General features: G+C 46.2%; 1 protein-coding gene across 1 annotated transcript; it reads right to left on the bottom strand.

Moving 5' to 3' along the window:
• Positions 1-5327: 5327 nt before the first annotated feature.
• LOC119169894 (sulfotransferase 1B1) lies at positions 5328-15000 on the bottom strand. Its single transcript, XM_037420902.2, has 2 exons — positions 14829-15000; positions 5328-6330 (listed from the first exon to the last, which is right to left on the bottom strand). Exon 2 carries the CDS (start codon positions 6313-6315, stop codon positions 5356-5358), a length of 960 nt encoding a protein of 319 aa, XP_037276799.2. The 5' UTR covers positions 6316-6330; positions 14829-15000; the 3' UTR covers positions 5328-5355.
• Positions 15001-15513: the final 513 nt, after the last annotated feature.

The raw sequence follows: 15513 nt of genomic DNA, 5'->3' as shown, positions 1-15513 counted from the left end.
GGCACACCAAGAATTATTCGTGTTCCGAGCCTTCGGGAAACGCGTCGTGAAGCATGCGAGGCCTAGCGAACGATTCTTAATATTTTGCACCGAGCCACCGAGCCTATGACCTAGCTGCCCAGCTATGCTCAGCGCACAGACACGCGTCCGTGGCAGACGCAGCACGCGTCGCCTCGGCTTGACGCCGTGCCGCCTTTGCTATACTGCATACGTTGCACAATGTTCCCGTCTAACCGCCGCATAGAGCCACAAACTTTCTTTTTAGCGAACCTCCCAGTCCTTACAAGCTTCAGAAAAAGGTTACAACTGCGTGAATGAGACGCCACGTAAGAAACAAACTCGCACACACGAAGCGCAACGTGTGTGTGTGCATCTTTCTATGTTTGTTGCATGGTGTCTTTTTCGCGCAGGCGTAACCGTTTTCTGAAAAAATGACCCAACAAGACCAACAACATGTCATTCAACAAGCTTCGCTTGAAAACGTGCCTCACCTGTTATCTCACGCTTGAAAACGCCGACGCAGCCGACGTTGACGAAAGCGACGAAAGCTTCTCGGTGTCAGTCATGCATGGGCTTGTCGCTGGGTAGATGGTGTTTATGACAGTACGGCTGAAGAAAAATAATCGCGTAAGGTGTGTTGAATAAATCGTTTTTATGTATAAAGAACATACCAAATTTGGGCGTGTAATTATTAATTTGTGAAAACAATTCTGTTGCATTGATTATAACTGTGTTTTTTTTGCGCTTGCGCCCTCTGAAGTTTGGTGGGAGCACTAGTTCGTTACGTAGTCGTGACGCACTTCCTGAGGCCAGGTTTTGCGGAGTGTCCGCTCTTGTCTTCTTCTTTCTCTATGGCAGTAGCTTAAACATGGCTCCGCTCCGAAATTGAAGACGGTGGAACATTTCACGGAACACATTTTCCTATATATCGTCATGTTCGAAGGGAGCATGAAGGGGGGGGGGGGTTGATTAGGCATACGTAAATGCCTAGCTTCTTGTGTTATCAAAGTAGCGAGGACTTGATGTACCCTTTAAGGTGTAACCTAATTAGCCTATCAAAATACTGTTCTACGAATTTTCTATGGGACTCTTATCCTGACTCGCTGTTTCATAACAAAAGGCGTGATGTAATAAATTCTGTCGCTTCGAACTACAACTATCTTCTCGTTTCATTACTCAGTGATTTTAATATTACAAAACACAAGCTTTCTTGCGCTTCTCTCAGCATTCACCAGTATTGCTTATTGCCTAAAGCTTTTCTAGGTTTATGCTTCATTTTTAGTTAACCCAGCTTGTTAAGCAGTCAACTCGAATAACACAGTGAGCATTAAAAACCCTGGGCCTCGTATTTGAAACCTTGGCAACCTTGAAACCTTGAAACCTCGACATTAGACGCTTGCCAGGTCGTAGTGATTATGCCTTGCTCTAATTTGGAATTAATTCAGTTCTACCGGCGCTTCCTAAGCAAAAAAGCAAAAAAATATTAAAAATGGTAACTAATATGCTATAAACGAAGAGCTTGCAGCCTTTCGTGATAACTTTGTAACAGGGTATGCAGTCATAATATAGAGGTTCTTGAGTGCATAGTTGTTGAGCAATTATTAAATTACCAAATAAATATGTTCCTGTTATCACCATCAGCATGGTTTCCAATAATCCGTGGTGCAACAAACACTTAGGGCGTCTATGCAACACTAAACACGTCTTTTTAAATCTACTAGAAATTCACCCATTAATGGTCACTAGACGATTGCAAGACAGCAGCTAACCAATATATAAATCCAGTAAAAAAAGTGAAAAGCAACTGTTCTAGCAATACCCTGCCATCGGTTTTCACAAGCAGACCAAAAAAGTATGGTGCACAATAAAACCAAGCACGGGCCATGGCATCAACCTAACTGCTAGTTCAAGTAATCCCATTTCGGACGACGCATGCTGTGAAGTTTTGAATGAGGCATTTTCAAATATCTTTCTTCTAACACAAACACGCCAGTTTCACCATCTACCATTACAACCACACAGCGGTGTTTCCTGTATAGATAAACTTCGACGGTGTGACAAAGAAATTGAGTCATCAAAATAAATCTTTGGGCGGCGATGCGATGAAAGTGAAGCAAATTTTCTAAATAGAATAACCTATTATTCTGCCCCATTGACTATGATGCTTAAACAGACTATTCACACTGGTTCTCTTCCATGAAACTGGAAGAACGTGAATGTAATTTCTTTCATTAATTAAGAAACAGGCATTCCCCAATGAATAACCAGTCCTCCTTCTTTACTAGCATAGCATGCGAAAGTTTTGACCATATCCTGTTTTCGCATTATATTTACTTACCAACTCGCCCAAACAACCACGTTAGCCGCATTCTATAGGCTTTCTTGAATTGAACACATTTTTTTTTTCAATTTCACAACACGGCTTTTATAAAAGCACCTCCTGTTAAACGCAACTGAAGTGATTTGTGCACAAATTAATTACAAGAGGCAAAGCTCCTTAATGTCGAGGCTTGTCCCTTGTGGTGCTGGCGTTCGCAGGCCAACAATGACGATGGCGATGGCGATGACACTGATGGCGATTCTACTGCTATGCTCAGACAAGGCTGCGCTCAATGAGTTAAGACGTCTCGAGCAACACTGGTTGCCGACGCTGAGTTATCGAGAAGACGATGACCACTCGACAGAGTTACCCTCGTCCTGCTTAAGGTTTCCTCTCTCAGTGTCCGTATTTCCTTCCTGTTCTACTTCATGGAACACTAGGCCGTTATAATCAAAAGAGAACGTTCCCCTGAGCCTAAAGTTATATCTGGCTAAAACAAAATCAGGAACCCCCGCCCGCCCACCGCCGCCTTGTCATCCGTAAAGCAAAAAAACTCTTGAACAAACGACATGATCTCTCATATATGAATAATAAAACAGGCACATATACTCTACCACACACAATCACCATGTTTGTATCTCATCTTTGTGTGGTAGAGTGAGCAAAATGTACGCAAGATTCATGGTTTAGCAGATTTGCCTTCAGAGCTTCGCCCACACACCGTCATTCTCCTCGATTAATGGATATGTGAAGATTAAGGTCTCAAAACACCACATGATTATGAGAGACGCCGTAGTCGAGTGCTCCGGTAATTTCGGCCACTTGGGATTTTTTAACATGCACCGAAATCTGAGCACACAGGCCTACAACATTTCAGTCTCCATCGGAAATGCAGCCGCCACAGCCGGGATTCGATCCCGTCATTCACCTCGTGGATATGGCGAAATTTTCATTTTTAGATACCTCTTCAATCGCTGACTGCACTTTTTCATTTTTTTTAAAAGCACTCGAAAAGTTGCCATGAATCACTTTGATAGTAAGCTTAGAACTTTTGACCTGGATTGAATGTTTTCTTTGCAACCGGTATTGATTCGTTTCCGCAAACAGCACTACTTAGGGACTTAACACTGTAAAACCTGGTGTTCCCCGAAGCTCAGTGTTGGCCAATGCGTTTTGATATTATGCATAAACCACTTACCTTCTTGCGCTTCTTCAAATATTCACCTTTTTGCAGATGGTTGCTTAATGTTTAGCAGGATAAATTGTGATAATGGTTTAACTGTTTTTCAGGCTGATCATAACGCAGTCTGCTTATGGAGCAACGTGGGGAAGATAGAGTCATAGCTAAATGTAAATTTATGCAGTTACCCTATTGCAAACAATTCCACCTGTTTATAGACAAAAGTGAACCATTCGAAGGTGTGCAATCGTACAAATACTTTGAGGCACACATAACGTTGAACTTAACCTAGGATGATTCCAACACACATTTTATGAATAAAGCAAATATAGCATGCTCGTCTACAGTGGTCGAAACCTTCCAAGATCAGCTTCTTCCTCAAAGCTTCTCTTGAACAAAACACTACTTACATCTGAACTCGAATACGTCGCATCAGTACGAGCTCCTTTTCGTTAAAATCTGTTTCACGCACTAGAAAGGATTCAGAAGCATGCTATTCGTTTTATTTACTCTTGGTACAGTCACACCACCAGCATAACTGTGAGAAGCAATTTCAGTTTACTATTTCGACGTAAAACACATCAAAAAGGTTTCTACGTAGGTTCTATTATCATCCACACTTTCATGATGAACTAGCTAGTCCTCCACAGTGTGCTTCCAATAGACTACACCAAACTCATAAGGTTACCATATTGATAAAATTTTCAATACTTTACCAACTATTGAGCTGATCTTCGGATTTCCGCTGTGAATGTCCTACTATCGTGCGGGCCAATAGTATCCGTCCATGCAAACGTAATAACTTATTTGCACTCTACATCGGGAGTGCAAAAAAAAAACGCGAGGTCTGCGCGGAAGGCACAGCACAGTCACAGTGAAAGCTGTATGGAAGAGTGGCCTTTCAGAGCCCTTCCGAAACACTCATTGGGTAAATAGTGCAAGCACACTTGCTTGATACTCACCAGGTCATTATGATAAATTTATTTGGGGAGTTGGCCGGTATTCGCTATGCTATTTTTTGTCATTCTCCTGAGAAGCGTGGTTTCCGCTTTACACTAGCGAGGAATTTTGTGCCAATTGTTCATGCAGTGCCTGACGACGATGAAGAAATATGGCTGAAGGGAATATGCGCCACAATTAATAGGGGAACAAGAACAAGCTTTCGTGATGGATTGGAGCATTGGACGGCCCTTTCGTATATGCTATTCAGATTGTGTGTCGACTGGTTGCTCTTTTGCTGTTTTAAAACGCTTTACAATCGTACTAACGTGATTGCTTTCCCGACATTAAGCCTGCCTAAGGCAATTTTGACAACAAGTCACAAGCACCGGTGTAGCTCAGTGGTAGAATACTGGGCTGGTACTCAGCGGTCACGGGTTCAAACCCCACTATGTCATTGTTGTTAAGTATGGCCTGCTGAAGGCAAGTTTGAGAAAAACTTACAAGCACCGGCGTAACTCCGTGTTGAAACACTGGGCTGGCACTCAGCGGACCCAAGTTCGTGCCCCACTGTGTCAATAATTCTAGTTTTCTTTCCAATTTCACACGATGTAGTTACGGGCACCGGCGGTGGTGGCGAACAACTGCGCGTGACCGGACTTGTGATCTCATAAAAGCTTTCGCTGTAAAACACACCTTACATTAAGTGGGTTTTGCAAAAAGCCACTCTGCATCTGGGAATTTCCTTGTGTATTAATGAAACCTATACTGCTTTCTGTGCACAATACTTCACCAGCCATTGTGCTGCTATTAATATTTTCTCTAAATATTGTTACAATATTGCTCGAACGTATCTGCCCATGCGAGCGTAATAAAGCGCTAAAGGAATTTTCTAAGCAGCAGAACATGTGGATGTTTATTTCGTATCCTGAATGTGTGCAATAGCTTCAGCTCGGATGTCCTTCCAGAGGTCAATGAACGAAGACTTCTTTTCGGCATCCAGAATTCTACGCTCCATCTTCTGAAGCAGCTCGGGCGTGAAGTAGTCCTTCCAGCTCCCGATTTTGCCCTTTCTAACGAAAGCATACTTGTTCTCATCGCCTTCGTGGCCTTCGACGCAGGTGAACTTTTCGCGCGAGAGCACCTCGTTCCATTGTGGGTTGTCTCTGCCACTCAGATCCATGACCACCACATTGCGCATGTATTCGGGCTGCGATCTCTCGAGCACTTTCTGGAGCAACGTTTCGTCCTTCTCTAGAGCACGGCCATACTGCTCTCCCAGGAAATACGCCAGCCTCAGTGCCACCTCACTGGTGTTCCTCTTGAGTTCCTCGTACGTCAAAAAGAGCACGTTCGGTTCGTCCCTGAGTGCGTAACCAGCGGCAACATGTTCAAAGTAGTCGCCGTAGCCAAAATTACCACCCACGAAAACGTTCACAAACTCTTCAAATGTTCCGTTTTGGAATCGGAAACTGCTCACGTTCGTCGCCATGTGGTAGAATGACACGCAGACATCCCACGGATTGCGGGCGAGGTAGACGTACTTGCCTTCTTTTGTCATCGCGCGCGGCTCCAATGCCAAGTGCGAGACGAGTGTTCTCACAGGCAGAGACGAGCTGAAATTTTTGATATCCATGTACTCGAGAAAGCGCCACTCCTTGGCGAACTCTTGGTATGTCGTCATCTGTTGTCCATTCCTGAGAATTAAGTGCGTGATGTACATGAGCCAATGCGTTCCGCTCTTTGGAAACGTTACTTGCACGAGGTCTCCTTTCTTTGCCCTGAAGTTCAATGCTTCTCTCAATCTCTCGGGATTCAGTGATATGCACCTCGGAACTCCATCTATAACTTGATAGGCCGGTCTTCTTCTGTGCATCTTCACTGAGTGCTCCTGAAAGCAGTAAAGTGACCTAAGCAATGTATTCACAATGCAGTTTTTCTCAATTGCAAGCAATGTATTTACAATGCATGGCATAAATTTCTGTGAGCAGAGCTTATTTATTTATTTATTTTTATTTATTCAATACTGCCAGCCACCCTTTGGCAGCCAGGGCAGCAGTGGTACAGTGCAGAGTTTGAATACAAAGTTTACGCGCGACCAGTAACATAGTCCACGGTACACAGGGAAGCAATAATGGAGTAAGCTTTCATATTGTCATGACACACACACAAGCGCGCGCAATCAGTAGCACGGCCCACGATTCGCAAAGCAGTAGTAATTCTCGTTACAAATAACTACGTGGATACACAATAAAACCGGCAATGCTAGTCTAATGCAAAACGCTCAAAGTGCACTACACCCATTGATCAGGAAGCTTGAAAACAAAAAAAGAAGCAGTGTGGGTTAGTGGCATAGTAGCAAGCTAACGCGTGAAATACGTTAGTTCAATAGAACAGGGGAACAAGACCAGCACTTCCAATCATACACAATTTTGAATAGCCGTTGAAAAAGGATTTTCATTAGTTAAATTAGTAACGTCACGTGGAAAAGTGTTCCATTCTGCTATCGTTCTCGTGAAAAAGGATAGACGGTGAGCGTTTGTTCTCGTGAAAGGCATTAGGATTGTTTTGTTGTGCTTGTTCCGGGTGGAGCGTGACATGTTGAATTCGAGATAAGTATTGAAGTCAAGCTTTGAATAACCAATCACTATGCTGTGTTATATTTTAAGACGATTTAGTTTACAGCGGCACTCTAGTGTTGGTAGGTCACAACGCCTGCGCAGTTCTGTCACGGATACTCGCCTGCTGTATGCGTTGTGAATAAATCACACCGCTTTCTTTTCTACCCGTTCGAGCATTGCTGAATCTGTCTTTGAGTGTGGGTCCCAAACAACGTCTGCATATGCGAGCAAGGGGCGGACCAGCGTAGTGTACGCAACGGTCTTCGTTTTGCTTGTACAGTGCTGAAGTCGGAGTTTTAAAAGCCAAAGTCTGCGCAGTGCTGATGATGTAATGTTTTGAATGCGTTTGTTCCAGGTGAGGTTTGATGTCATGGTTACACCCAAATATTTGAACTTGTTAACAACCTCTAATTCAACATAGTTAATTTGATAAGTATATTGAAACGGACACTTTTTGAGCGTTATAGTCAATTGGCGGCACTTGGTTATGTTGAGCCTCGTGTTCCAATTGGCACACCAATTACTAACAGCTGTTAGGTATTTGTTGAGAATTTTCTGGTCATTTACCAATTCAATAGGGAGATAAATCACGCAGTCATCAGCAAAAAAAAACGGAAATGCACCGGACAGTCGAATTGTAAATCGTTTAAATAGATAATGAAAAGCAACAGACCTAAGACAGAGCCTGTGGTACTCCAGAAACAACTGATACGTGCTTCTTCGCTAAAGTTAGCGTTCTCTGTGCACGAAAATACAAATAAGATGCAAATAGATGGAAACGCCATTTCTTTGCACTGCTTCGTGTAATTATACGAATGCCACGTTATGCGAGGTGTCTTATTAATGCGCGTAATGTTACGTGGGAGAAACTTCGAATTGTACTAGGTGTATAGATGTGTGAACTCGACCACCAGTATGGTGTATAAAACCCATTCATTTCAAAGCGCTGAAACGTACTTATTATCAATCGGTGCAGAAACATGAACAAAGTGAGAAGCAACGCAAGTTTCTGTGTCCCATTTCGGGCGCTTAGTGGGATGTTCGCTCATTCTCAATGCAAAGGGTTTTCGCACAGTGTGCATTTCGTAACTGTCCTTGCAGTTGGCATTGTAACATAGCTTGGAATGGCTAATGTGCGTACTGATGTTTATTTACTTGCGCAACAATAAAGGTAACCAGAAGAGAAACGAAGCTTCTGAGTGAGCAGGCGATGTGAACGAGGCCTCATCACGCTATCGCGTTCCACTTTTGAGGCGAAGGTCAAAAGTCTTTTGAGTTTTTCGCTCACAACTAACGATGTTTGTACAACTACCGGCACGCACTCTAAAAAATATTATTTGTTGCATGAGTGTTTGTGCTACACAAAAATAAGCATCATTTACTTCGAGTAATTCCCTCGTGCTATCACCACTATTGCGAAAGTTCGCAGTCGCAAACCACACACGCCCTATCAGTGTGACATATCATTCCCGACAGGAAACTGGTCAGCGCCGAGTTTTCAAGAAAGGAAACACCAGCAAGCCAGATGGCACTTTTTGTTGCGTAGTAGCAGGACTGCTCCCCGAATACTCAATTTTATTTTCTTCTTGGAGTGTAGGCGCGCGGAGGGTTCCCCTTCAGTTGGGGGGGGGGGAGGGCAAAGGATTAAGGTAGTGCCTCCCTTTATAATAACTCACTGTATGGGGTAGACTTGGCACCCTTTTTTACCTGATTAACAGGAGCAACCACCCCCTCTCCCACTCATGCGCATATCACAAAAGAGCACCTCAAAGCTATCGCGCTGATATCTTATGGATCCGTAATGCAAATATTTGTGTTTTCACGTATTGTGTGAAACAATCGAGGCAGGTGCTCGCTTGATTCAAAATAATTTCAACAAGCCGTTATTCCATGCCCGTGACTTCAACAGAATGTGACCCGTTAAGAACGCACGTCGTCGAACTCTCTGGGTCATTCCGGCGGTGACGGCAGACGACGTCGGAGTGACGTCTTTCGCACGCACTGTTATACTTGTTTGAAACAGATACCAGCACAATACAGAATACTTGACACAATGTCGCAAAGGCATTCTGAGTACCATTAAATAACATTATGCCGCGGCTTCAAGCAATCGTGTTCTTAACGCACGTTAACGCGATGGAACGAAATAGCTGATTTGCTAGAGTTAATGGAGGCCAACTGGAGCAAATACCAATCTATTTTTACTGCTCTCTGGCTAAGCGCCGGTTGCTATTCGTATGATCAAGAGCACCAGTGCGTCAAGCGAAGCTTGTCACGGTGCTCTAGTGGTAATAGAAGGAATGGAAGGAAAAGAACGGAAGGGAGGTTAACCAGCCTATAGGCAGCAGGTTTGGTACCCTGCGAAATGGTAATGGTACCCCATTGCTCACCCGAATATTACGCAATCGAATCCCGGCCACGGTAGCCACGTTTCGTTGGAGTTGAAATGCTAGAGGCCTCTGCATGATTAAGGCGCCCGGTAAACTAAGTCAGGTGGTTGAAATTTCCGAAGCCCTTCCAGACGGTCTTAGTCATAATGATTTAAATATTTTGATACGTGAGACCCAAACTCGTTTTCAATAAGGTTTCAATCGGAGATTGAACGTAAGCGAATTTTGTGGTGCATGTACCGCCGTAGATGCCTTTTAGCGCCTTGCGAATGGCACTGCCCGCATGACCATATGCGAAAGACGTATAAAAATCGACTCATTGCTACCAATGTTCACACCTGCATGCAATTTATACTTGTCGCCATGCAGAATGCATGAGAAGTTGTACAGCTTTTGTACTGCTCTCATTGCAAATGCCCTTTAGAATAATTTGATTACGTTTTACTGCGAGTCGCAATGCGTGAAAGGCTGGTGGCTGCAATTTCGCTATTTAAATGTAGAACAGTGAACCCAGGAGCTAAAGCATTCGCTTTGCGACCACTGTGTCTGTCTGTGGCCAAATGCATTGCTACTTGAACGAAGATGGGAGACACGCAAAACACTGACGAGCGCCAACTTAGCCCCGAGTTTATTTGCTCTTCATCAGGCCTTTTTATACCCTATACCTGGCTACATCAACGAAAACAATAATGATCAACTAAACCATGGAGATTCTGTCAGCATCATTTTTTTCTTTCACGTCATTGCGTCTTTGTTATCAGTGTCTTAGTTGATATTCCCAGGTCTGATGCATAAAAAAGCCCCTTGAAGCGCAAGTAAACTAAGTCGTAGATTGGCAGTCATCGGTTTTTTTTTACTTTTCTGCTGTCTTTTGTACCAACTCTCCTAATATGTACCAACTCTCCTTTGTCAAGCTACTATGAGCCGTTTGCGATTAGCGACAAGTAACTAGCTTTGCGACTATTTGGCTGCACGGCGTGTCAAGGAGCCTTAAGATCGTAAAAAACAGTGTGCGTAAAAAACAGTGTCACGTAGTTTATTTACGTACAGACCTACTGAAAGGCCGAGGAACGCCAGAAGAACGAGGAACGTCAACAGGCCGAAAATACAAACAAGTGCAAGCTCGGGGCGCACGTGTGCACCAACGCTGTGGCTTGCCGTTTCTTGCTGCTTCGTCGTCTTTCACATAGTTTCCTACATTGGCCCCCGGTGAATAGCGTAGCCAAGCTGGTGACTTAAGGTGTATTCCCTATAGCGGGGTCGTAATACGGCTTCAGGCGACTCACATGCACAATTTCTCGGCCACGACGGCGTAAGTCATCAGACTGTGTCAAAGGCTCAATCTCATATTTGACTGGTGACGTACGGGCGAGAATGTGGTAGGGCCCGTGGTATCGTGCCAGTAATTTTGACGAAAGGCCAGGAGTACTCGGTGGAATCCAGAGCCAAACGAGAGCACCAGTCGTGAAAGTAGAGGGATGTCGGTAGGTGTCATGCCATATAGTTTCTGGTGGCCTTGGTCCTCGGTAGTCAATGAACGGGCCAATCGTCTGCAAATTTTTGCGTACCTGGCCACATCAGAAATTGCAGTGTACTCAAAGGAATCGGGTGTGTATGGGAGGATAGTGTCCAGCGTGCACGATGGTTCGCGCCCGTACAACAGAAAGAAAGGGGAAAACCCTGTTGTCGCGTGCGTATTGGTGTTATACGCATACGTGTCGAATGGAAGGACAGTGTCCCAATTGGTCTGGTCTGAAGCTGTGAACATCGTCAACATATTACCGAGAGTGCGATTAAATTGTTCTGTGAGGCTATTCGTCTGCGGGTGATATGCTGTCTTTATACGATGAACCATGTTGCACTGAGCGAGCAAGGCTTGAATGGCGTCACACAAGAAAACACCCCCCCCCCCCCCCGGTCACTCAAAAGTTCGCGGGGAGCACCATGGCGAAGAACAAATTTGCGTAAGATGAAAAACGCAACTTTCCTCGCGGTTGCTGTGGGTTGTGCTGCCGTCTCCGCGTAACGCGTGAGGTGGTTCACGCCGACAATTATCCACCGATTTCCAGAAGACGACGTAGGAAGTGGTCCGTATAAGTCAATACCGACGCGGTCAAATGGACGCGCTGGACAAGGCAGAGGCTGAAGTGCACCGGCAGGGCGTTGAGGTGGGGCTTTACGTCGCTGGCATGCAGTACAAGCACGTACGTACTTGCGAACGAATGTGTACATGCCGCACCCGTAGTACCGCTGACGTAGATGTTTGTACGTTTTGAGAGCGCCGGCGTGAGCGCTTTCCGGGTCGTTGTGGAAAGCAGCACAGATTTCCGAGCGCATGTGGTTGAGTATTACTAACAGCCGCCTCCGACCTTCAGACGTGTAATTCCGCCAATAGGGGAGGCCGTCTCGAATAGCGAAATGTGTGGTTTGATGGCGAATTGTTCTTGAGAGCAAATTAGCTTACGGATCAGTCAGAAAGGCGAGGAGTTGGGAAATCCCTACATCTTTGCATTGTTCCGAGGTCATGTATGTGAAGTCGATTGGTGTTATGACAGCTGAAGAAGGTGACGAGGAGGTTGGGTCAGCCGGTAGCGGCGAGCGGGATAGCGCATCAGCGTCAGAGTGCTTGCGGCCGGATCGGTATACAACATGAATGTCGTATTCCTGTAGGCGAAGCGCCCAACGACCACGGCGCCCTGACGGGTCTTTGAGCGATGATAGCCAGAATAGAGCGTGGCGGTCCGTGGCGACTTCGAAAGGGTAGCCATAAAGGTATGGGCGGAACTTCGTCAAAGCCCAGACAACTGCGAGGCACTCTTTCTCAGTGACGGAATAATTATACTCGGCTTTCTTGAGGGTTCGACTCGACTAAGCGACCACGTATTCTTGGTATCCTGGTTTTCGCTGAGCCAATACAGCACCAAGACCGACACCACTGGCGTCGGTGTGAACCTACGTAGGCGCATCGGGGTCAAAACGACGTAGTATAGGAGGTGACAATAATTACCGCCAAAGAGTGGTGAAGGATTCATCGCACTCTTTTGACCAAGCAGAAATGCCTTTGGAAGTTGTGAACAGGTTGGTAAGAGGCGCGATGATGGAGTTGCGCACAAATCGACGACAGTATGAGCACAGGCCCATAAAACTTCGAAGCGTCTTGATGAAATTGGGCTTCGGATAGTCGGCCATGGCACGGAGTTTCGCCGGATCCGGGAGAACACCCTCTTTGCAGATGACTTAACCCAGTATAGTGAGCTGACGTGCGGCAAAATGGCACTTATTGATGTTAAGTTGAAAGCCAGCAGAGGTGAGACACTTGAGAATAGCACGAAGACGAACAAGGTGAGTCGAAAAGTCGCGAGAAAAAACTACGATGCCGTCTAGGTAGCAGAGGCACGTGTTCCACTTGTAGCCGCGAAGGATGGTGTCCATCATTCGTTCGAAGGTAGCTGGGGCGTTGCAGAATCCAAACGGCATGACGTTAAACTCATACAGCCCTTCAGGTGTTACAAATGCAGTCTTCGATCTGTCCGAATCAGCCATTGGAACTTGCCAATATCCTGAGCGTAAATCTAAAGAGGAGAAATATTCTGCTCCTTAAAAGCAATCGAGAGCATCGCCGATGCGTGGCAACGGGTACACATCCTTCCGAGTTATCTTATTGAGCCGGCGGTAGTCGACACCGAATCGGATATACCCATCCTTTCTGCGCCCAAGTACAACAGGGGACGACCAAGGGCTATGCGATGGTTAGATGACACGACGCTTGAGCATATCGTCGACTTGTTCGTTGATAATACGGTGCTCTGCCGCTAAAACTCGATATGGTCGTTGGCGTAAGGGAGCATGAGTACCGGTGTCAATGTGGTGCGACCCAAAGATGGTTGAGCGCAATCGAAGGCAGAATGAAATTCTCGAAGAAGGGACAAGAGTTCGCGTCTTTGTGTCGGCGATAGCTCAGCGGCAACAGAAGGCTGGAATGAGTCTGGCGCGGGCAGTGTGGCCACAGGTGGCGTCATAGCATTGAGCTGGAGGTGAGGTGGGCGTTCGGCAAACTCCAGAGGGTGCAAGAGGTCAACGTCTTGTATGTTACCCAAACAATCTCCGCGAAATAAGGTAACTGGCGACGATAGCGAGTTCGCAACGAGCATGGCGGTAGCACCGGATCGCACGGTGAGTATGACAAAGGGCAGGTGTAGGCTACGGCGACGGGTGAATACGTCAGACGGAGTGAACAAAACAGTTCCAACAGGAGCGGCCGTACAGGTCAGGACTACAAGGGTGGATGTTCTCGGTGCTATTGCTGCGTCTGCAACAACGACAAGTTTGTAAGCTTCAGAAAAAGAGAATCTATCAAACAAGAGGTTGGCAGCGGTGTAAGGGCAACTTGTGCACGCGAGCAATCTATGATGGCCCGATGACGCGACAGAAAGTCCCATCCAAGAATGACTTCGTGGGAGCATGATACCACCACAAAAATTCAATGGCATAAAGTTTATCTTGGATTATGACACGTGCGGTGCACACAACTGTATGTTCTATGCACTGCGAGTTGGCCGTTCAGAGCATCAGGCCCGAGAGAGTCGTCGTCACCTTTTTCAACTTGCGGCATAAGGTCTCACAGGTTATGGAAACGGCGGCCCCTGTGTCGATAAGCACTTGTGCCGCGGTCCCCTCAACATTGACGTCGATAACGTTTTGCGGCAAAAAGATGGAGACATTAAGCAGTTCGAATTGTATGCAGCTGTTGCCTCCGGGGCTGCAGTGATCAGTTTCCCTCTTCCGTAGCAGTTCGGCAACGCATAGTTGACAGGGAGCGTCGTGGGGAGGATGGTGAGCGATGGTTTGCATAGGGTCGATGACCGTCAGTGGTGTACCATGATGGCGTCCTAGATGACGACGCCATTGGCCTGCTCACGGTGTACTGGAGGGGGATCTCGGCGACAGTGGCGGGTGACGTGTCAAGCGATACCACAGGCGAAACAGGTGGGCCTATTACCCGGCACCTCCATGAGATGTCACGTAGTTTATTTACGTGCAGATCTACTGGAAGGCCGAGAAATGCCAGAATAGCGAGGAACGTCAACAGGCCGAAAATACAAACAAGCGCAAGCTCTGGTCATGCGTGTGCACCAACACTGTGGCTTGCCGTTTCTTGCTGCTTCGTCGTCGTTCGCATAGTTCCCTACAACAGCAACTTTCAAGCACGATTTACTTCCACTTACCCTGTCTGCGCTACCATAAGTTATCATACCGTACCCAGAAGCCTACATTGCCACCTTCATCGATTCCACGGAACTCCACTTGCCAGAAAAACAAAGCGGGCATTACGAGCATTACACTTTTCTCTCACGGTGAAAGGAGGAATGAGTGCTCACCTTTCGCTTAATGGCTAGCGCGAGTGGACTGGGCAAAAGTTAGCTTTGGTCTTCGACGGCAGCTCTAAAGTACCACCAGGAAGAGTGGCCTGGAATACCTTCAATTTAAGCCACAGCGAGTGTTGTTTGTCACGTGTGAGCAATCCTGCCATTCACGGCGCATGCGCTATTATGCAAGGACTTTTCGCAGAAGTACTCCAGGGGTCGTCGTGTGAAGTCTGTGCACAATCAGTTTGCCAGCTCTCACCATTGTTTTTTCTCTAAGCACCGGAAATTACTGTTGTTTATCACTTCTATCAGACAAATGAGCTGATGCTTTTGTTCTTATCTTTTGCGACGACATTGAGAGTGCGATAACGCAGCTCGTAAGTGTACCATATTTATCTTACACACAAGCCCTTGGAATACTAAGCAAACAAAAATTGGCAGCATATCCACGAAGTGAATGATGGAGAGTGGGGCGAAGCATTCGTCCGTCCATTCGTTCTTTCTTCCGTCCATCTATGCGTCCGTCTGTGTGACCGTCCATGCGTTCATCCGCCCGTCCGTGTGTGCGTCTGTTCGTGCGTCCGTCCCTGCGTTCGTCCATGCATCCGCCCCTGCGTCCCTTCATGCGTCCATCCATGCATCTGTCTGTGTGTCCGTTCGTCCATCTATTCAACACTCCAAGTAGGCTACTATCTCG

Source organism: Rhipicephalus microplus, chromosome 3 (assembly GCF_043290135.1).
Source record: "Rhipicephalus microplus isolate Deutch F79 chromosome 3, USDA_Rmic, whole genome shotgun sequence".
Classification (NCBI taxonomy): domain Eukaryota; kingdom Metazoa; phylum Arthropoda; class Arachnida; order Ixodida; family Ixodidae; genus Rhipicephalus; species Rhipicephalus microplus.
This window is presented reverse-complemented; position numbering and strand designations above follow the sequence as displayed.

Bases quoted from the DNA above. Each gene is read 5' to 3' on its own strand.
- LOC119169894 (XM_037420902.2), bottom strand. From the start codon at position 6,315: ATGCACAGAAGAAGACCGGCCTATCAAGTTATAGATGGAGTTCCGAGG.